This window comes from Dermacentor variabilis, chromosome 7, assembly GCF_050947875.1.
Source record: "Dermacentor variabilis isolate Ectoservices chromosome 7, ASM5094787v1, whole genome shotgun sequence".
Taxonomy (NCBI): Eukaryota; Metazoa; Arthropoda; class Arachnida; order Ixodida; family Ixodidae; genus Dermacentor; species Dermacentor variabilis.
In genome coordinates this window covers 129,804,723-129,826,399 of record NC_134574.1, presented here as the reverse complement: position 1 = coordinate 129,826,399, position 21,677 = coordinate 129,804,723, and the positions used below count along the sequence as shown (strand labels likewise).

At 44.8% G+C, this 21,677-nt stretch overlaps 3 protein-coding genes across 7 annotated transcripts in view; 1 reads left to right on the top strand and 2 right to left on the bottom strand.

Annotated features, from left to right (window-relative positions):
- l(3)neo43 (cytochrome c oxidase assembly protein COX16 homolog l(3)neo43) overlaps positions 1-6,020 on the bottom strand; it is a 58,521-nt gene extending 52,501 nt beyond the window's left edge. The window contains exon 1 of the mRNA XM_075699293.1: positions 6,011-6,020. The gene's annotated coding sequence lies outside the window, so the exon portion shown is untranslated. The remainder of the gene's footprint in view (positions 1-6,010) is intronic.
- LOC142588852 (uncharacterized) overlaps positions 1-16,355 on the top strand; it is a 37,922-nt gene extending 21,567 nt beyond the window's left edge. The window contains exon 3 of the mRNA XM_075700672.1: positions 10,735-16,355. Coding sequence (XP_075556787.1) covers positions 10,735-11,147 — 413 coding nt within the window. The 3' untranslated portion in view covers positions 11,148-16,355. The remainder of the gene's footprint in view (positions 1-10,734) is intronic.
- A 2,328-nt stretch (positions 16,356-18,683) lies between these two features.
- LOC142587918 (uncharacterized) lies at positions 18,684-21,608 on the bottom strand. 5 transcript variants are annotated; one of them, XR_012829636.1, is made up of 4 exons: positions 20,810-21,608; positions 20,002-20,036; positions 19,129-19,203; positions 18,684-19,060 (listed from the first exon to the last, which is right to left on the bottom strand). XR_012829636.1 is itself a non-coding variant. In XM_075699290.1 (4 exons), exons 1-4 carry the CDS (start codon positions 21,351-21,353, stop codon positions 19,010-19,012), a joined length of 324 nt encoding a protein of 107 aa, XP_075555405.1. In that variant the 5' UTR covers positions 21,354-21,608; the 3' UTR covers positions 18,684-19,009. The 5 variants fall into 5 exon arrangements, 2 of the variants coding, with proteins under 2 accessions (XP_075555405.1, XP_075555406.1); XM_075699290.1 differs by having other exon boundaries at positions 21,191-21,608; XM_075699291.1 differs by having other exon boundaries at positions 18,684-19,056; positions 21,191-21,608.
- Between the last annotated feature and the right edge of the window lie 69 nt (positions 21,609-21,677).

Genomic DNA, 21,677 nt, shown 5'->3' with positions numbered 1-21,677 from the left:
AAAAATATCGTGGTAGGAAAACAGAACACGGTGGAGCTCACGAGCGTGCTCGAACGGCAAGTCGGGCGCAATCATTTTCTGTAAGTCGGCGATGGTACAAGTTGCCGACTGCGATGGTAGAGGAGGATTGGATGAATTGTCTACTGCAGTAGATGCTACTGAGTGGTCCTCGAATGAGCAGAGCTGGGCCAGAGACATCCCGCGTGGCAGCACTTGTCGTCAAGCCAAAATTAACCACTGGCAGGCAGACGCAATTCGCCGTAATATACAAAACTGTATGAGGTACTGTGATCCCGTGTGTAAGGAGGACGTCTTGCATAGGAGCCGCGATGTAGTGACCGTCGGGGACTGGTGGGAATGAGACTAGGTCAACGTAGGTCAGTGCCGAAGGTGGCAAGCGAACGAAATTGACAGAACTGAGGCGACTGGGGTGTGGTTCAGCGGGATCCAGAACAGGCAGGTCCAGGCGGAGAGTACTGGCGGAACAATCGATGAGAGCAGAATGTGCGAAGAAGTCTAAGCCGAGGATGATGTCGTGGGGACAGTGGGCGATGACTGTGAATAGCACAATAGTGGAGTGATTGGCGAAAGAGACGCAGGCGGTACACATACCAATTACGGGGGCTGCTCCGTCATCAGCGACACAGACAACAGGCGTCGTGGCGGGCGTGATTATTTTCTTGAGCCGGTTACAAAGGTCAGCGCCCATTACCGACAAATGTGCCCCAGTGTCTATAAGAGCAGACACAGAAACACCATCGACTTGCACGTCAAGAAGGTTCTGATGAGTGGGCAATGTCAGTAGACGATTTGGCGGCGTAGGGAGCAATGCAGCGTCACCTCGAGGCACTGCATCGTCTAGTTTTCCGGCTGGGAGCGGCGTACGAAGGGAGTCGGCGAATAGGAGTGACGGGGCTGGGGAGAGTGAGATTGTCGTTGTTGGGGCGAAGGCGAACGAGAATAGGAGCGGTTCGGTACAGGAGAATCAGCGGCAGCATTATCGGGGCGTGCGGCATAGGGACGAGAAGGGCCACCGGTGGTGCGAGAGTAGGCAGTATAAGAAGACTGGGTCGGGGAACTCCAGCGGCTGCGAAAGTGCCGAGAAATGTGCCCGATTCGATGGCAGTGAGAACGAATGGGCTTATCATCAGCAGTGCGCCTTTCAGATGGGTTGCGGGAACGTGGTGCGTAAGAAGATGCAAGACGGGGCAAAATCGAAGAAGCCGGGCGGGTATCAGGGTGATGGGCCAAGCAGATGGTGTGAAGAGCCATGTTTTCGAACTCCTGGCAGACAACTGCCTGGATCAGGGAAACCGTGACTGCAGATGCGTTGGTGGGGCTGGAGTCGAAGGCAGCCAGATAGGCGGCCTCGATCTCACACCGGACGATCCTGGTAACATCGCCAGTGTTGTTGGGACGAGGAGCGTCAGCACAGGAAGATGTCGCTGGGGTGTTGGGCAGACGCGCAAACTGCTGGTCAGTACATCGGCTTTTAGCGAGTTCCAGGCGGCAGCACTCTTTTATAACTGCATCCACCATCACCACGTTGTTGCAAACGAGCAAGTTGAAGGCGTCATTGGCAATGCCTTTGAGCATGTGGGAAACCTTGTCTGACTCAGTCATGTGTGCGTCAACTTTGCGGCACAGAGCCAAGACGTCCTGAATGTACGTGACATAGGGCTCTGTTGACGTCTGCACACGGCCGGAAAGTGTCTGCGCGGCAAGTTTGTGACCGTAGGGGTTGCCGAACAAGTCTCGAAGCTTTTGCTTAAGTGAATCCCAACTGGTGAACTCATCTTCATGCGTCCGAAACCAAACTCGAGGTGTGCCACCAAGGTAAAAGACTACGTTGGCGAGCATGATAGTAGGGTCCCACCAGTTATTGCGGCTGACGTGTTCGTACAGGCTGTTCCAGTCATCAACGTCTTCCCCATCTTTGCCCGAGAATACACCAGGATCACGGGTAGTGGGGAGGGTGATGTATGTCGTCGAAGTGGCAGCAGGTGTTGGAGCCGGTGGAGTCGAGTTGTCGTCGCCGGGAGCCATGAAGGAAGGCTCAACATACCGTCCACTGCGAAGCTCTGTGACGAGGTACAGGGAACCTCCACCTCCACCAGATATGTTACGTAGGAAGACGCAGAGGAGAAGCTATATAGAAGTATATTTACAAGAAAATACGCCACACTTGGCCAAGAGGCAACAGCCCGCGCTAGCCTCTAATCATCGTCGTCGTCTTCACACTGCTCGCCTCTTCGTGATCGCAAATACTGTTCCGTAGCAATATGAACGCTACACCTTGTCCTCATGTTTAACTGAATGTGTCTGTCCACCGAAGACATTGGAGCTTTCCTCAGCATTCAGCGACACTGGACATTTCAAACCCGATATGTTCCAAGTGCCAGCAGACTGGGCACAGCTCACAGTCTTGTGATGGTAAACTAGCGTGTGTGCTAAGTGCAGTGAACATGAACACAACTCTCACAACTATGCGATTGCGTTTGTCGAGTGCCTTAACCCGCCTTGGTCCACATGCTGACTGCTCTTGTGCACTTGTCATTTTCAGAAAAGGAAAGGAGATAATCCAGGTACAAGTCTGAGAAAACATATTTATCCAAAGTGGTCACAAGGCATGTACAGTTTTCAGGCATGAACTGTGCCGATGTAGCTCGCAGGGCTGTGAGGTGGCATCTGGTGTCCACAGGTTGACAGTAAAGCTTTGCTGACCTGACCGTATTCTCCAGCTACTGTAAGCCCTGCTGTGGATGCGTGGTTTCGAACAGTAAAATTCGACAGAAACTGTAGTGGAGGGACCAGCCATCTCCTCGAGCTCCCAACTCTTCCACTGGTCTGCCCAAGCCCATGGAGGTAAGCTGTCTTGACTAGTGCCAAACCGCAAGACTGCTCTTGTAGAGATGAGGTGAAAATCATCTAGCATTGCCTATTGAAGTACAGTGAAACCTCGTTACTACGAACACCGCATTAAAAAGCTTTTCAGAAATCCCCTGCTGACTTTTCAGAATAATGATCATTATTCAGTTTCCTTGTGATAACGACACCTCAGTACTACAAACAAATGTTTCGAAATCTGGGAATTCTTGAATTTTCATGTATCCTTCACAGCAGCCAAAACATTGGGCTAGCAGACGACAAGGTGGAGAGAGCGAACGTCGGGGTGCATCAGATTTTTTGAGGGCACGCTCAAGCCAGAAAAGTGTTGCCTAGCAATGGAGGCGCATCTCTTCCTTCTTTCACTCTTCTTTCTGCACATGCCAGTTTCTTTTGCGCTTCTTTCAGTGTCCGCTATAGTTACGCGTGTAGGGAAATGTAACCTCCGTACTTGTGGAGATGCCATATGGACACACTTTGCACTTTCCCGACAGTGTCGGTTACGTGCACTTGTGCTTTGACATAGTTCAAGTGTCCGCCACCATCAAGACAGTTGTGGTGTTGATGACAAGACATGTGAGAAATAAACAAAAAAGCAAGGAACACTGTGCTTTGGAGGCGACCTGGAGCTACCCTTTTGTCTGTAGTTTTCTCGCCGTCGGCGTCTGTTTGCACACGTCACTCTTATTTTATTTTGCTTCGGTGATGCATCATGGTGGAAACAATAGGAAATAGCAACAGTGCACGTTGAGAGCCAACAGCAATGTTTTCTTGGATAGCTCATATGGTGACAACTTATGAACTGATAGGTTGATGGGCAGAATGGTTGATATTGGGGCTCTCGCTATAATGATCTTTCAGAATAATGAACAATTTACCACAGTCCCCTGAAGTTTGTTATATCGAAATTTCGCTATAGCAGGTGACCCATCAAACTTAGCGGTGTGAGCACAGCGTGCATCTGATCGTGCCAAAAAAAAAAGGCAGTGAGTAACTGCTCGAAATTAGCCTGCAATTTAGTTTGAGTACCATCGACAGATGAAAGTTTCTTTTAATTTTGTTCTTCTAATCCTCAGTGACGATTCAAGAAGCACTATAGAATGGTAGATGTCTCTTATAAAATACTGACAACATTGAACTGCTTTTATTCCACATTCCTGAGGTGGAATGGCAATTGCTGTACCGTCAACATGGGCGTATCCATATGCCACTTGAAGCTGTATCCACACGTGCGATTATATTTAACAAGACAATAACTGTGTGTTCTCTATATACATCACAGATGACCAACTTGTAGGCCATTTTGAAAGCCTGGTTCGTCAGCGTCGTTTTCCATACATCCTTGTTTGAGACATGTGTTTAAAACGCTTTGTGAGACAGGTCAGCATGTCATATTATTGGCGATCTTATTGAGAATCTTCATACATCCTCTGGTGCAAATATAGTTAATACAAAAGTGGTGCACTTCTTTGTAGCATTACACTTAAGTTATTTCTAAAGCGATGTTGCCACAGTCTCTGCATCCTAACTTCCTTGCCTGCGATGGTTGATGATTGAAAGGCCTATTTTGAAGTGGAAATTTCTCAATTTTACTAGAGGCCACTAAAGAGTATGCATGTCCCTTATGTTTGAAGCGATGGTGTCTGTGTAGGAAACGGGGATAAATTCAAGCAACTGTCCGCAGTGACACCTGCATGAGCATAACATGGCATAGATGAAGTGATGTGCCATATGTTTTGTGCTGCATGCAAAATCACCCCTCGATCCTCAAGCACTCAGGTCAACCTAAAGCCTTTGTAAGGCACGTAATGCAAAGTAGCATCAAAAAGAGCAGAATACAAACTGGGTTTTATTTTTAATTTTCACAACGTTTGAAATTCCAATAGCTTTCAAGCAATGCAAAGCAACTTGGAAATGTATGCATTAATTGAAAAGGAATAATTGGTCAAGGTGCATTTTTTCCATAAACACGCACATGTTCTAGAAGCTCAACAACACAGCGTGCAGGTTACAAGAACTAGCCCTCTAACCCTTGTATATGTCATGAGCAATAGAGTACAAGAGCGAGGCAACATACTTGGTGCATATTTTGAGTGGATATCTGGTTTACAAAACTACTGAAAAAATTTCTTGAATACAAGTATGATTGCTGAATTAAAATCAGTTCAACCATCGCCTATGCTAGGGCCAGTGGGGGTTTCCTTTTCACTGCAACTGTAGTTATATTAACTGTGAGACATACACGTTTTCTCTTCAGCAATGTTCTTAAGAAAATAAATATCTTCTTTTTCTTTTTCAGTGATGCTGTGGGCCTCTCGGTGTGTGTCCGTGAGCATAAATTATCATCATCAGTGGCTCATCCCCCTTGTAATGCAGAGACTACATGCACTCAGCCAAGTAAAGCGATCAGTGCATACATTGATTGAAATAAGCTGTGCAACGCACAGAACAGCATATGTTTCAATAAAAAACAAGCTCAATACAAGCACGTGAACCATAACTTGAGGATTGCTCACCATCCTCAGCAGTTGTTGCTGTGGTTTTACAACAGTTTCGCCGGACACCCAGTTTCGCAGGGCTTGGATAGTGAGTCAGTTTTGTTTAATGTGGCCTTATACACAACCGTTTTTGGTCGGTTTTAGTACATGAATTATCTGTTCGTTTGTTACCATTAACTTGAGTAAACCAATCATTACTGTCTTGGCACCTTATGGCCATAGTAGGGCGTGGGTCATTAACTCCGTAAATCATTATCACCATTTCATGAACAGTATTTGCTGACAGATTATCAGGCCTGAAAAGACTCGTGTAAATGTTGGTATTATTGCGAGTCTGAAGAAAGTTTCTACAAAAACCCTGTACGTTTCCCGCTGCATGTGCCCAGTAAAACTTGCCACTGTGATGCTCGGTACTCCTACACTTTCAAAGCACAGGTTGGCGTGTTTCAGGCCATGTCAGAATGAAAATACAGTTACTGCCAGCACTAAATATGCGTTTTGCTGCTGTCATATGGTTCGTGCTAAAAGTCCACCTCAGCGACGAAAATTAGAAGCAGCAGACAATACTCTAATAATGCCCGTGATGCATAGTATCACATTTTCTATGGAACGAGGACTCGCTCGTGCATGGTAAACGCAAAGATCACCTTGCGTGTATGTTTGTGGGGCCCATAACTATGTTATTCAGGGGCTTATGCTTGGAGAGTGCTTGTTTTGGTATTGTATTGGGAACACCGGCTGCTGCGTGCTTCTGATCAGGGCACTTCGTGTTATATTTCTGTTGCCCTGTGGCATTCATCGTCCTGAAGACCACAAAACAATGAAAACTAGGCACGTTCACAAACCATGTTTAACGTGTTCAAAAATGACCTGCATGTATTGTTGGAACAAGTTTGTGAATAAGTGTGTGTGTGTGAAGTGAATATAAAGAAAATGGAAGAGATAAGTTCACTGCTGTAACTTTCTCTCACAGCAGGACATCTCAACAGCACTGCACGGGGAAAGGGGTGTGGGGAAAAAAAGATGAGTAGAAAGGAAAGGAGAAGGCGGGAGGGGCCAACCCTCGTGTGCTCGGGTACGCGGTGTCGCAACACACCAAACGGCTGCTGACGCAGACGCCCACCCCTGTGGGGCTATATTTATTTTCTTATTATGAATAAGAAAATAAATATGCTAAGCAAGTGACAGTAATGTGGATTGCTTTGTTGCAATGTATATGCAAGCATACATTTATCTGGAATATACCTAGTACGTTGTCAAAGCAGTATATATGAATGCTGCATGCCACCTCATCTCACTTTGTGATTTTTTTTTAACTCTACGATGGGGCCCAATTTGCCGAAAATGCAGAACAGTCTTTTCCAGTTTAACATTTTCCTGCTGCATTGGTGGTATCCTGATAACCCTTGTAAGCTCCCCTTTCCAGCCGGGCTTTCTTCTCTGTACTCTGATGAAAAGATTTAGCTTCAGCTCTCTTGTGTTCCACAGAATTATTTAATTCTTCTGTTTTCTCTTAGGTTTCCCAGAGCTAACAAATGCTGAGTTGGCATGATAACCAACTCCTGTAGAACCTGCTCATAACACATGTTGTACAACAGTATGACTTTAGAAGTGCCTATCTCCACAGCATGAAGCCAATTGTTTGTGGCCGTAAATCGTAGCCGCATTTTGGAGCTTGCCTTGTGTACAGAAAAACAACACATTTTCGCTCATCAGCCTCTCATATTTAGGAAGCACAGCTTTCGCCTGAGCACTGGTGGAAAGTGAGTAATCAGCTGCTGTCGACTCAGCCAGGGCCAGTGCTCATTTGTTGTTACACCCGGAAAGCTCGTCATGCCGCCAATAGCTGTTGTTGTTGCGAACCTCATCTGTAGAGAATGAATGGAATTATGACGCTCCTGCAGCTACCATGCACCCATCAGATTCATTTTTTGCAATATTCTGGCTAGAGAAATGTCTTGGCATTCTTGCATGTAGAAATACGATGTTGAAGCATAAGTATAGAATCAAAATCTAGAAACATCATTCTTTAAAACAAAAATAATTTTTTGGCTAGCACTTCTCTTTTAATCAGCTAAGCCGCACAACGAGATAGACGATAGAGTTCCAGACGAACACCTCACACATAGTTTACATTACATCTTATAATGTGTCCTGTCTTGTACTTTTTTGGGGGTAATGGTGCAATAGTATACAATAACAGATAATTAGCTGCATTCTCGAGGCTTTACCGATCGCGGTGCTTGCACTGAGCTCAACCAGCTCATGCAAGAAGACATTTTGAACTTACCTTCTCTGCGAGGCTAGCATAACTTTTTTCTTCAGTTTATATCATTTATGCATGCATTTGTTAATGTCGTTGACATCTTTTGTGCTTTGCAATGCAAAATGTCTCGTGAAACAGCTCAAGTTATAAAAATGTACATGAACAGTGTTGCAACAGCATCTTGAGCTTGGTTGTGTGTTTAGATTTGGGGCAGAGATGTCTACAGTGCAGGTAGAAGCCAGTTTCATAAAAAACACTGTGACAGGTTACCATATGTTGCGCATAAAAGTTTTACTGTGCTGTGGGATATATGGTAAATAGTTGAGAAAAGTACTATATAACCACCATTAAACCATGAACTATTTGTAACGATGTCTTATGCTAAAAATTGAAATGCAGCTCAGAACTGCATTGCGTATAGCAATGCTTGTGGGGCTGATAACTATTCTCCAAATTCTGTTCATTGTTGATAACGCTTTGTTTCCCTCTTTCTCTCTCCAGGTGGACGAAGAGCATTATATTGTACCCCCATTCTCTAGCGTCTTGATTATATGCTATGTTACATTTTATTCGTGGCTTTAGATTGTAAATCTTGCCGCATCATTATGACTGGTCCGTACAGTGATGTTAGCTTTTTACACAATATGATTCTGTTTTTCTGGTAAGCCCACATATTTTTTCCCTCTAGGTTCCTCCTTGGAGTTTTCTTGGCATATTATTCTGTTGCACCTTTCATTATGTTTGCATGTAAGCATTTCTTTATAGTTGTAATTCACTGTTTAATGTTGATCAAAAATTCAGTTCACTAAATTTGTCTCTGTTCAGAAGTGGCACTGTTCGGTGAATGTATGTGCATTTTTTATTCTCACTGCAGTTTCAATTCTTGTACTTGTAATACGTAATTTTTTTTTTTCGCTAGCACTTTATTGTTTCTGGTGCTCCAAGGGAAGTTGAGTGATCGCACTTGGAACTTCACTTATCACAGGCAATAAAACTTAATACACAACTGTTCGAAAAACAAATTCACTGATCTGTGGTCCGGCTAGATATATTTTTATCCTGTATTTTCTGCTTTTATTGTAATAGCAGTTATATAGACACTCGAGGTGCATTTGTGCTGTCAATGTTGTCATATATTGAAACCGATCTGCGACTTAGCCAAAGTGCATGACCTGCACTGGCTTCAACTTCAAAGCGATCTGTATTGTTTGCAGAGTGCGCGTAGTTCCAGTAGCTTCGTATGTGCTGTGCCTTGGATGTTTTGTTGGTGTTGAAGCGAGAGATGCATGAAGGTCAATTCGCTCGCTGCTGCTGCCTTGATTCCTCACTCCAGCTTTTTCACGGCGAGTTTCTGCAGTCATCGAGCAAGATGTTAAAGTTCATGTTTACCTGTGCGTGTGTGGCGCAGTGCTTGTTTAATTTAGTTAGTAAGCGAATGTTTACAACTTCGTACGGCCGATAAACCTACTATCATTACTTCGTATAGCTATCTACTAATTTGCCATCGCAACGGATGCTTCGTTTTTCAGGCGAGACTGCGACTTTTTTGCAGCGTGTTTTTTTTTTTTCGCACATTCACAAGAATAATCCCCTTGTTTCTACAGGTTAGCACTGAAGCATTAATTGCAGATTCAAGTCATTGTTTCTCTTCTCTCTGTTGTGCTGGATATAGTATTTGGTTTTGCTTTGTTTTATGGGACATGTTTATATATATGTATACTGAAAGTGTGGTATAGATAAAATATATTTATTGTTGAGGCACCTCTGCTGGGGCTATGGCACCAAAGCATTTTTTATGGCGACGGGTTGCTTTTTTCGATAGACTACCTTTTCTGTTCTCGAGTTTTTTGGAGTTTAGAATTTAATGGCTTTTGTTGGTGTAGAACAGCCATGTTTTTTACACAGCAGTCAGTTAGACTGGGCTTTCCCTACTTTGTTGTTTTCATTTTTAGTGTGTTGTACAATTTGTGTGGTGCCTTTTCTTGTACACACATGCATGTGCGTAGCCTTTTCCTGCTCATCAGTAACCAAAATATTGCAAGCTTTTGATTTTTTTTTGCTAATTTTGTGCACTGCTTGTCTTGAGTTAAACTAGTTCCTCACAGCAAAACAATCTTATCTGGATCAACCTCCTTGCAAAGTTGGCATAATTGTCTTTATTTTACAGTTCTTTATCCCTGCAGGTGTTCAGGTTGCTCAGATCTTTTATGCTTAACAAAAAAGTATAACGCAATAACGTAGCTAAAATAAAGGTTGCAAACAACAGCATTGCTGGAGCAACATCCAGACCACTGTATGCAGTTGTTATGGCCATTGAACATTGGTGTGTTCTACATGTTCCAGATGTCAAGCAGAGGTTTGTGCAATCTACTATTAAACCCTGTTGTAGTAATGTGCTTGCCAAGAGAAATTTTTTTTACTGAGTGTTATGGACCAATAGCGGAGAAGATATCAAGATACAGCGCGCGCTTTTGCACAAACTACGGACTTGCTACCAGAGTACGAGCCAGCTCCTGCGCTGCCGCCTTCCCGCTTTCCATCCTTGTGCGCAATTCGGCTTACTGGCACACGCTTTCACTCGCATATACAGCATGTATGGTGCAAAAGGTTGATGTTATCACCATTCGACTTTATATGGTACATTGTGGCGACCACGATGGCAGAAATATGCCGGAGGTCTGTATAAGATTGCTTGCGCATGAGCCGCGTTAACGAAGTGAAACGTCTCTGTATGATTTTAAAAAAAAATTGCTTACAGACTGAACAGGCTCGTCTTATACACCGGTGGGAATTGTATACTATTTTGTTCAGAAAAACTGCCGTTTTGAGGGGCCGGGGTGCGATTTATACAAAGGTGCGGCTCATAAACCTGAAAATTCATATTAGGCAAATAAAATATCGCTAACCAGCCATGCTCTGTTCGGCCTCATCTAAAATTACCATCAATACTTCTTCAATGAAGAAAAAAAGCGATCATTAGTATTATTATCTATGCTGTGTTTTTTCGTTGGCATTGAATGATTACAATTTTGTTTTCAAATGAAAAGCATCACTATGGTAACCTGTTCTAATTTGTTCATGCAGCATCGAGGCCTTCCAGCTGTCAAGCTGCAACTATGAGAAGTGAGAAGTCACATCACGGACGCCGCCACCACTGTAACTTCTGTGACTATAAGACTGCTAAATTATCTCATATGAAAGCACATACCAGGGTTCATACGGGTGAGCGGCCGTTTAAATGCCATTTGTGCCCTCAGAGCTTCGCAATAAAGAAAACTCTCACTCTACACCTGCGCATTCACACCGGTGAGAAGCCATTTCAGTGCCCTTCATGCCCTCGGAGGTTCAAGTACAAGTCTAATCTCACTGTACACCTGCGTATCCACACAGGCGAGAGGCCGTTTCAGTGCCACTTATGCCCTAACACGTTTACATTTAGAAGTAACCTTACTAGGCACCTACGCCATCACGAGGGCAAGGGACCCTTTCAATACTAGTTCAGCTTTCCAAGCTTTTTTCGTAAACAGCACACCTTACTTCTCTTTCAAGAGCATTTTGCAAGTGTTGAAGAACCGTTGTAAGACAAATATAAAGCTTTGGGTCTAGTATCAAAGATATGCCTTCATCATTACTACTAGTGTATTCTTATGCATATAGTCAACTGCTGCGAAGTAGACTGCTGTCAGTGCGCGTGCATAGCTTCCTGCTACGTTTTGTGCGCTTCTTTACGTTTCCATTGAGCTTTACTTGATTTTATTTGTTTGTGTCATTTTGACTGTAGCTATTGAAAGACAGCTGCCATAAAATAAATTATTCTTGTTCTGGCAACCTAGGTTTGCTGTGTCTTGGATACTGTGTTGTCAGCCTCCAAGCGTGGTGTACCAATGGTGACGGAAAATATACCCACATATTGAAAAGCAAGGCCTTTGCTGCTTATGCAGTGTCATAACAAGTACTACCATTTGGCGGTGGCAAGGACAAGTGCACTTTGGGACGTCATTCGCATTGTGTTTTAGTTTGAGAGTGGCAGCATTGCAAGGTATGCACAGAAGAGAATGCTTTTTGTTTTGGCTACAGGATCAAAGTGAATTGAAGTCCTCACTGGGTGATGTTCTTATTGTAAGGCAAACCAGCTCACCTAAAAGGAGACGGTTGAAATTCTGGTGTGCTTCTAGGACCCTAAGCCCAACAAGATTGCAGAAAATTTCGGAGTTTTTACTCATGTCCAAAACGGAGACAAATCAGCCCAGCAGTTCATTGTCAAGCTTTGACGACATGCTGACATATGCAACTTTGGTGAAATGTTGGACCTAACACAACAGGACAAGATTGTATGTGGAATCCAAAGCAAAAATTGCAGAAAGCAGTGGTTTCTCGTGGGAGTTTGACCTTGAAGGAAGCTGAAAGAATGGTGCTGGCAGCAGAAGCTTTGGGTAAAGGCATCAAGCTCATGAAGACGGTTAACGTGAAGACATCCAATCTGCATAAGCTGACGGACAGGTGACCAGCAAGAAGCACAAGTAAGCAAGAAAGTAAACAGTGGAGAAGGTACAAACACAAAACTCGGAAAGAGCCTGCACGTTAAAGAACGTGAAGTGTTTCGAGTGCGGCAAAAAGGAGCATATACCTGTATAGCGTAGAGTAAGCAGCAAGAAACAACACCTTCGTTTTAATTGGAAGCCCCGACAGAAATGAGGCATGTTCTCAACTGTTCACAATCAGCAAAAGCCAAGCATTTGTGCTGAGTAACTAAATCATCCGTGCCGTGCAGCACATGTTCTTTTGGAGAGGCGTCAGTGAAAATAGATATTGAGGCACCGTTATGTGTTATTCCGTATGACGTCTACAACACGTACTGCACAATGTGGCCTTAAACGGAAAAGACAGACTTGAGGTTGTCCTCCTACCGGGACTGCTAGCTATTGCTGGTAAGCTTACGCTGACAGTTTCCTGAGAGTGCAAGGCCCTTGCTGCCTCGATGAACGCAATTCATCATTCAGGGCCATCTTTATGTGGTCGCAACCTCATTCGAGCCCTGAACAACCCTGATGCAGCAGTCCTGATCCTGAGCAGTACCAGCAGACAAGACGTCAAGGAGCTCGTAGAACTTTTTTCAGAGTGTCAAGATGTCTTCGAGCCAGAAGTGCTGTAGAAAGATGGATCTGTGAGGATCTGTGGTGACCACGAGTTAATTGTGAATGCAGCATGCATCACTGAACAGAATCTGCTTCCAGTCATCGATGATATTTTCGCAGCAGTGCACAATGGAGACTTCTACAGCACCTTAGACTTGCACGGTGCCTTTAACCAGGTTCCATTGTATAAAATGTGAAAGAAGTTCAAGACTATTAGTACCCACAAAGGGTTGCTTTTCTTCAACCGCCTACTTTTTGGAGTGTCTTACACACCAACTATCTTTCAACGCACCTTGGAAAATATGCTTGGTGGTCTTACAGGCCTGCAAGCATGTATGAATGAGTTTGAGGTTTTCGGAAGGGAAATGCAACAATGGGTCAATCTCAAGGCAGTCTTCCATCATTTCCATGAATGTGGCATCAAAATGGGTAAGGGTAAGTGCATTCATGAAATCAGAAGTACCATATCTGGAACGCAAGATCACCAGCGACGGATTTCATCTACTGGAAGCTGTGATGAAAGCACGAAGTCGGAAGAATGTGAGGAAGCTGCATTCTTAGATAGGTCTGCTTACTTATTAGGCCAGTTTTCTGCCGAGCATGGCAATGATGCTTGCTTCGTTGTGCAACCTTGTGAAGAAGGTTTGCCATTGGAAATTCTAATGGAAGCAGCAACAGTCCTTGGAACTATCTAAGAAAGCACTCTAAAATGTCAGAATGCTGACGCAGTTTGCTGCAACAAAGTCGCTGTGCCTCGAGTGCGACAGATCGCTGCATATGTAGGAGCAATGCCCCATCGTGTACAGTGCCCAATAAAGATCAAAAGTAGCTCCATCCTTTGAAGATTGCCAGCATCCTCCTCTTCCATCCTTTCCCTCGACACTCGGCCCTTGCATTTGCAGAACGCCGTAGCGTGCCCTCGCATGCTTTATTCTTGGTTGTTTTTTGCTTCCGCCGCCATTGCGGTGCCAAACGTTGCGAATGGCATACGTAGGCAATACGTTTCGCGCCTCCTTTATGCTTTTGTAGCGTAGTTGCGTGTTCACGATGCCATGTTGCTGTGCTTTCGGGTGCAGCACAAGTGAAAGGGATGGTAGTGATTATTCTGTATTCCATCTACCAAGTAACGTTGCACGGAGAAAGGTCTGGCTTCAAAGAATCAGCTGGTCTGATTTCAACCCAACGCAATGGTCCTGGCTCTGTGTGATAAGTGAGCGATTCTTTGCTCATCATTAATCATATGCTGCCGTTTGTTTATGTGGCTACGTTAGTTTTTCACTCTCCTAAGTGCCGCTTGTTTCTGCTGCATTTATTTGCAACTTTCTTGCCCGACTTCAATCAAGTCATCTTCAAACGCACATCTTTTTGTCGACTTAGTCATAAATTTCACGGCATTTCTTTTTTGCTTGAATGTATGCAATCGGCACCTTTTGAACATATCGCCATTCGTTGTGAAGTAGTGATGGTACGTAAGCACACTGGTGCACTGATGACGTTGCCATCATTATAAGCCGTTATTGCTCTTTAGTGCCTTATTCATCCACGTTAAACTGTTATGCACCGGGCGGACCCTACCTTGAAAGCAACATGCGATCCCGACAAGGACTGCTGACGGCTGATGTAGCTTTGTGCTTTTTGTTCTTGCCGCATACTTAGCGTTGAAAAGAGACGTGCAGGAAGCGTCGGCTAGTTCAGCACCGCGTAGGGGGAACCACGGTTGACAGAAGAGAGAGTCAGGGCCACCGCAGGAGGAGGAGGTGGCACTACTTTTATTACATTTAGGGGCTTTAGCATAGTGTTGTTAGCTTAGACAAACCTATAGGGTTCCGTCTTCTAACACAAGAAGAACGAAGTTGTGCACAGCTCAAGCATAAGGCCTTAGCGTTGGTGTTCGGCATAACCAAGTTACGCAAAGCCTAGTTATGTTGCATGGGTTCAATTCGACTTTGTACAATGGCACACGCCTATTGGCACGTACTGAGTGAACCTAGTTGACATCAAAGAGATTCATTAAAGACCATTACCGAGCTAGTAGTACATACGCAGTGCTCCAAGTTGGCATCAATGAGTTTCTTTAAATAGCGCAGTACTTACCCAGTCGCGCACCTGCAGTGACCCATGTCGACATGTTAGAGGTTCATTGAAAAGCTGCATGTATGTACTGTTACGATCTGCCAGTGCGGGAAGCGACCTTCCAGCCTCTCCTGCCCTACTATGATGGATCGCTTCTTGAGGCTTACAATGCATTGCCTCAGACAGACCAGCGGCGACACCAAGGCAAAATGCACTTGACGACTATGGGGTTGATTTATGGCACGACGCTGAGACCAAGAAACTCCTAGAAAAATGTGTTATATGCGGCTTCATTACGGCCGCTACTGGGCCATAGCAGGAGCTAAGATGCACAAATGGAGGCCAGTGTGACAACCCTGTCCACAAGCAACCCTTTCTTTGGGACAGGGACAGCGAGTCGTGTGTGCCCGGGCATATTTATGCGATGGTGTTCAGGGAACAAATGTTCCGGAGCTATTGTGTGCACTTTCGCCCTCAAGGCGGCTTTGAGCACTTGGATTTGAAGATGGTGTAACTGCACTTTTCACTGGCCTAGGGATCTAGGAAGGACAGAGGGCCTAAACGCAGACACCTGTGTTGTTCAAGTGTTCCCTGATGTGTGCTTGCCAAAAAGATATAGCCTTCTGAACTGTAGCTTGTGCTACGAGAATTATGTATGGTACTCCGCGCTCCAGCCAATGCGAGTACCCCTTGTTCTACGTAAATAAGTTTGCCTTTTCAATGTGAATAAACCCCCTGTTCCATTCCTAATCCTTTCAACTTCGTACTCATCAGTGAAGAAGCTACCTTCATCAAGAAATCTCAGACAACAGCACGGGCCCGCTTAGCCTCCATGCGACACCCCAGTAGCATTGGCAAGCTACCCGTTACGAGATGTACTGGCGGCATAGGCTATAGAGAGTGGCCTGTGTGATGCCAGACTCAGAGGCCACGCTGCTCCTACAGTATACATTCCCCCATACTCGGAGACCTAAGTTGGTCCAAGTGTTGGTTTCAAACCCAGTTACCTCAGTACAGGAGCCCGATGAACTACACATTAGGCTTCTGACAACATGGCGACTAATGTAGGCGGAAGACTGTTATGTACACACACGTACACACCCACCCAAAGGAAAGTTCGAAGTACCTTAGGAGCACTAACACAATAACTATACAAATCTAACAACACAATGCAGGTAGGAGAAAAGTAGCCATAAAATATACAGTGTAAACCTTGAAGATACAACTAAACAAGATGTAAACAAAATTTCATCAAGCAAAATTGAAGGAACTGATACACACAAGATGCTACATATGAGGATGTTATAAACTGATGGTTTGACACAGTGGTTGCAATATCACTGGGCAACTTGTTCAACTTCGACAATGTTTGTGGGGAGAGACATTCAAAAGAACTCTGTTCTATATATAAGATCTCCAACTTTGTTGATACGATCTGTACGAAGGAGGACACTGTAATAAATATTGGTCACTTGTTTGGCATGTTTTAGAAGTATGTTATGGAAAAATTTTTGTGTGTATTTTGCTGTTTGTAAGGTTTTATATTTTGAAAGTTTCTTTAGCTTTTGATAAGCTTCACTTGCGAGTGTAGTTCATGAAATCAAAGCAGATTGTCATATGGTTTTCGTACATTGTCTGTGTCAAGCTTAGTTGACTGGTCGCGCACCGCATGTTTCTATTTGCTCCCAAGCCCAGCGCTCGATCGCTGCGCCGCAATGCGCTGCCCGCACCTACCACATTTCTATGTACCTTTTCGCCGAAGCGCCATGACACTCGCCCTAGATCCTTCTATGTATTTGGTTTTGCTCCCCTGGCTGTGCCAGGGCGCGCGGTGTGTTCCGGCCAGCCTGCATTCGCTGACTTTAGGCGGTGTAGGTAAATTTTAATTCTGAATGCTTAAGCTTACCCTAAGCTTACCTGAAGCTTAATTTGTATGTTTACCCTAAGAGAAAACCGTCCCTTCGTCCGTCCCGTAATAAGACGACCGCTTTCGAGATAGCGCCCGCAGTAGCGAACTAATTTGCCATTGTGCTGCCTTCAGGTTCAACAGAAACGAAGCGGTGAAAACACAGTGCTAGCAGTGCTCCCAGTTCTGCAACTTTCGCAAATCGCTTTAAGTCAAGCGGGCGCGCGTCTCTATGTAAGTGGAAAACTATGTAAGTGGAAAAAGCACAGCGCGCGAAGCTATGAGCTGTTGGCACTCTTTTGTGGGCATCGCAGATCGCTTTCAATCTGTGGCCCACGCGGCATTGCCATAAGAAGCCGCCGTCTGAGTACGCTCAGCGAATTTTAGCGCGTCCAGTTGGTCCAGTATGCGGGCAAGCGCGGGCAGCATAGAGTGACTATACTGACTCTAGAGGACAAGCTACCCATAGGGCCCATGCATTGAAATCGGGAACCGCAAGAGCGCCGCCATGTTGCTACGCGCCGAGGTTGCCAGCTCCTGAGACGCTTGCTAGACTTGGTGACAGTAGTCAGTTTTAATCCGGCAACAGTAGCAGCGTAGCAGCATGGCGTCTCGCTTGTACTGTCGTGATGTGTGCGTGCAGCCGTGTGTTTGGGCTTTATAAGTTGGTTCTTTATTCTATGTTGCGGGACGGTGCGGGTGTGGTCCATGTTGGCCGTACAGGTGGCAGTTATGCAACCGAGGGATGATCCTGTTGAAGTTTCCGGTGGTATGCGGTTTTCAGCGGTCACGCCTGTTGCAGGAGTGTTACTCGACGAGGTTACGAGCTCGGAGCTGTGGTCAGATTCCTCGTTGGCGTTCCGTAATTCTCTTCGCACGGGCGCGGTATGTTGCAAAAGCCGCTTTCGCGATCTATCGTCGCGACGATAGATCGGGCTTTTTTATTATTATAAGCACTGATCCAGTTGGGGTAGGGCACATGTAACCTACAAACGGAAGTCTCAGGAGAGCACCTGAGATTATAATAAAGCAGGCGGCGCAGGAACTCCAGGGCACCCAAGGGACAGTGGGGGGATCAAAGCTCGAAGCAGAACGGTACGTAGGTTGGGGCCGCCGAGGCAGGTGTGTCCCAGGAAGTGTTCGCACGGACAGCTCCCCTGGCACGCGCAGCAGAGCCTCGCAAGGTCGAGATACCTTAAAGGCACCTGCGCCCATCATTTTTCTTTTGCCTCGGTGCAGTGTGCACGATTAAAGAGAATAATATGGAGGGCATCCGGTGCAGTCGCGAATGCGTCATGACAAATGTAGCTCGCGTCGCCTGGCGTGTGCAGTAATATCAGAGTTGGTTGTGTGAACTTTATGCATAATACGCTTTGTTACGGTACCTTAACGCAATGGGTCTAGAGGACGGTGTTGGTACATTTTTTCGTACCGCCCTAATCCTATACCCCCTACTACAAACACACACACACATACCCCCCTCTTTTTATGTATACATACAATTCCTTGCCATGACGGATCCATAGCCTCCTTTATTTTTGAAAAATAGAGGAGGCTATGGACCAATTGACCAGTTCAAGTTGTCAACTTGTCAGTAACTGTCATAGGAATCACTGTATTAAACACAATTCCACGATTGGATTGTTTACTTTCATTTTTTGTTGTAACACTGAGGACTACATAGAACTTTATTTTGTATATGTGAGAGAAGTATGTGGATATCACGAGCTTAAGCCAATGTGCGATACACAGACAAAGCAGCTGCTACAACATGAACTGCATTGAGGGCCACACAACACATGTACGTAATTAAAGGTGCAAAATATAGGGGGAAGCTTCAAAATACGCTCTGTAGCACTGCAAAGTGTAACATATATTGTATGTGTACAATAAATGTTCAAAAATACAATGCATCAATGTCCCATTTGCCTTCAAGTTTATTATCAAGTTCAAGTTTACTGAAGTTTATTATGAGCATATGTACAACAGGAATCTACTGACACACCCGTAGTCAAGGTGGCTGTTCGAGGTGTGCTGGCTGCCTCAGTGTAAGAAAAAGAAATTGGGTGAATGTCGACACCAGTGCCACTGCTTCTTGCCTCTGACCTGCACGTGCCTCCACGGCATCTTTGTGCACAAGTGTGCTGGCGTGGCGAAGGAGTCATCCAAGAGAAAGGGTATCGTTTACATGGAGAAGTGGCAGTTCACGTTGCCTGCCGCTTTCCCTCAAATGTTTCCTTGGCGACTAGGGTGACACACCCCCAGTCAAGGTGGCTGTTCGAGGTGTGCTGGCTGCCTAAACAAAAGAAAAAGAAAGAAATTAGATGAATGTCGATACCAGTGCTATTGCTTCTTGCCTCTTACCTGCATTTGCCTCCACGGCCTCTTGGCTTGCGGAGTCTGTATGAGGGAGCTGCTGTGACTAGGCGTAGGCATTGTCTAAGCAAAAAGAAAAGGCCATTCAAATGGGAAATTATTGAAATCAATGCAGTTATGTCTGCTTCTTGCACTCTTCTTGCCCAAAAATTTTCAAACATAGTGTCCAGTACACACCAGGACTTTGACTGCTTCTGCTTTTTACCTGCAGGTGTTGCTGCGAGATCCTTAGTATGGCTGCGTGCAGCATTGTAACACTTGGTGGAGGCATTTGAAGTGGTAGCCAAAAATATAAAGAATCATCCTTGTCTGCACGAATGCTTTCAATTTCTAAATGCAGTGGTAACTATCACTATTAGTGCAAGGCCCCCCACAACTATGCGGCAAGTTCCATAGCTCGAAACTGAATTTTTCCTTTAGTGTTTCACAAGACGTCTGATATGTCCACATTAGATGTGATGTGTTTGTTTTTATTTCCCACTGTGGAGAGAGCATCATTAAATAGTTTTTTTATTTTTGCTTGTCTTGTTTTTTGGTTTATTTCTGAATTATCAAGCACCAGTCTCATGATGCTAAAATGACTTATGTAATGACAATCAGCTTTTGTTTTGCAGAAAAACAACGCATTTCCTGACCCATTGTTTGACATCCCCTCACTCGCATAATTTTGCAGAGTATTCTACCTATATTGACTTACTTGACCTCCACTAAAGAGTCTTGCATTTTCAAATATGACTCTTTCCTTAAAATCATTCGACACTTCTCATAATTTCTGTACCTTGGGCTTCGATACTCTGCATTCACCATTTTTGCTTGTTTCTGACTAAAAATGTCTTCTTTAATTTAGAGCTTAAATTTTACCTTTGGAACACACGGAAGGGCTTGCCATTGCATATCTGCATAAAAGGGAAACATGTTTCATTAAACATTTGCAAAATCCAATTGAAGATTGATGAATGCAGCTTGCAGTGTGATATGACTGAATGAGCCATAAAAGTAACTCATCTCACTTGGTAAATTAAAGCACATATTAGTGTGATGTGCAAGATACGTTACACTAACGTGGTGGGTTCTCTTGCTTATACAGCAAAATAATCGGTGCGCGAGAAAAAAATTATCTTTGCATACCCCTTGTATACACTGATTTAAGGAGAATGAGCTGGAGCTGTCCACATGATCTACTTATTTTACCTGCGAGTATGGTCAACAAAAATGTGTCCCAGCTGCTTAGTGGTACTCGGGATTATGTCAGTATTGCATATGTGCCTGTTGTCTAAAATAATTGAATTTTGAAAATGCTCGCAGGGATCTGATGTGCATATCTTCAGTTTATGGATACATGTAAAAGACTCAGCATCAAGTGCAAGTAAACGTTCCCGCAGGCCCGGAGTCAATCATGCAAATAGATTCGCTTCACAAATTTGTGACCAGAAAAGATATTCCATATGAAATGGCATGCAAGGAAGTGTTGAAAATATTGCACAGTTAATAAAACGCCTACGCTATTAATATGTGGGTTGATGCACTCGTTATGCAAAACGGAGGTGAGGCGTGCAGACAGGACACAAGAGTAGAGTATTTACAAGCAAACAACACGAGCGCCGCCCACTTCTCTACTCCTGTGTCCTGTCTGCACGCCTCACCTCTGTTTTGCATAATGAATCCTTACCAAGTAGCTGAGCTTTCTGACGTTCTAAGTCTCGATGCACTCGATTTCGTCCGCATTAGGCGCTCGCCTCTTGATTACTTCGTGGCACAGAAATACTCGGCATCAGGCTGTTTGTCTGCTGTGGCCTTTGTAGAAGCATGATTGTTCAAAGTGCAACAATTAAAGAGATTCTTTGAGTTGCTTGCGGCTTCGCCAGTACAATTCCGGTGCGCTGGTCCGCCTGTCCAGCAATTTCCTACTGAAGGGAAACCTGCAAATAAAAACACCGCTCCGCATGTAGAAAAATGCTCTACTGTGACGCTTCTCAAACGATTGTGATGCACCACAAGAGCTGCCTACTCGCGTGATATTCTCAACAAGGAGATACATTTGTTTACTTACATGTGAAGGTATATGCCAGAGCACTTCGGGGCTTCGGTGGCACACAAGGCACGAGTGTGTGTGCCATAGCGTCCGATGTCGACGCGCGATCGCATGTCAAACCTAAACTGTACGAAACTACTACGCATCCAAAAAACAGATTCGAAACCGAAATTCGCGTCATCCTTTATTGCAAGAATGCGTACATCGTGATTTACATAAGTCGCGGACTTAGCGATCGCTTTCTGTAAACTTAATATTAACGTACCACCTTCATAAAGCCATCAGGTATGCGTTTTTATATGAGAAAGCATAAGGTGACCTGTACTTGCTTTCAGCTCTTTCAATAGTAATTGCGCTGGCCACATTGACCAGTAGCAACAGGGCGGCGCCCTAGAGGTTCCCACTTTTCCGGCCCAGCTTTTCCTCTAGAGTTGTTCTACTAACTCTATGGCGGGCAGTTTGCCGGGCGAAAGATTGGTGGCGCCAGCTCTTGGCGCAAAGCTCA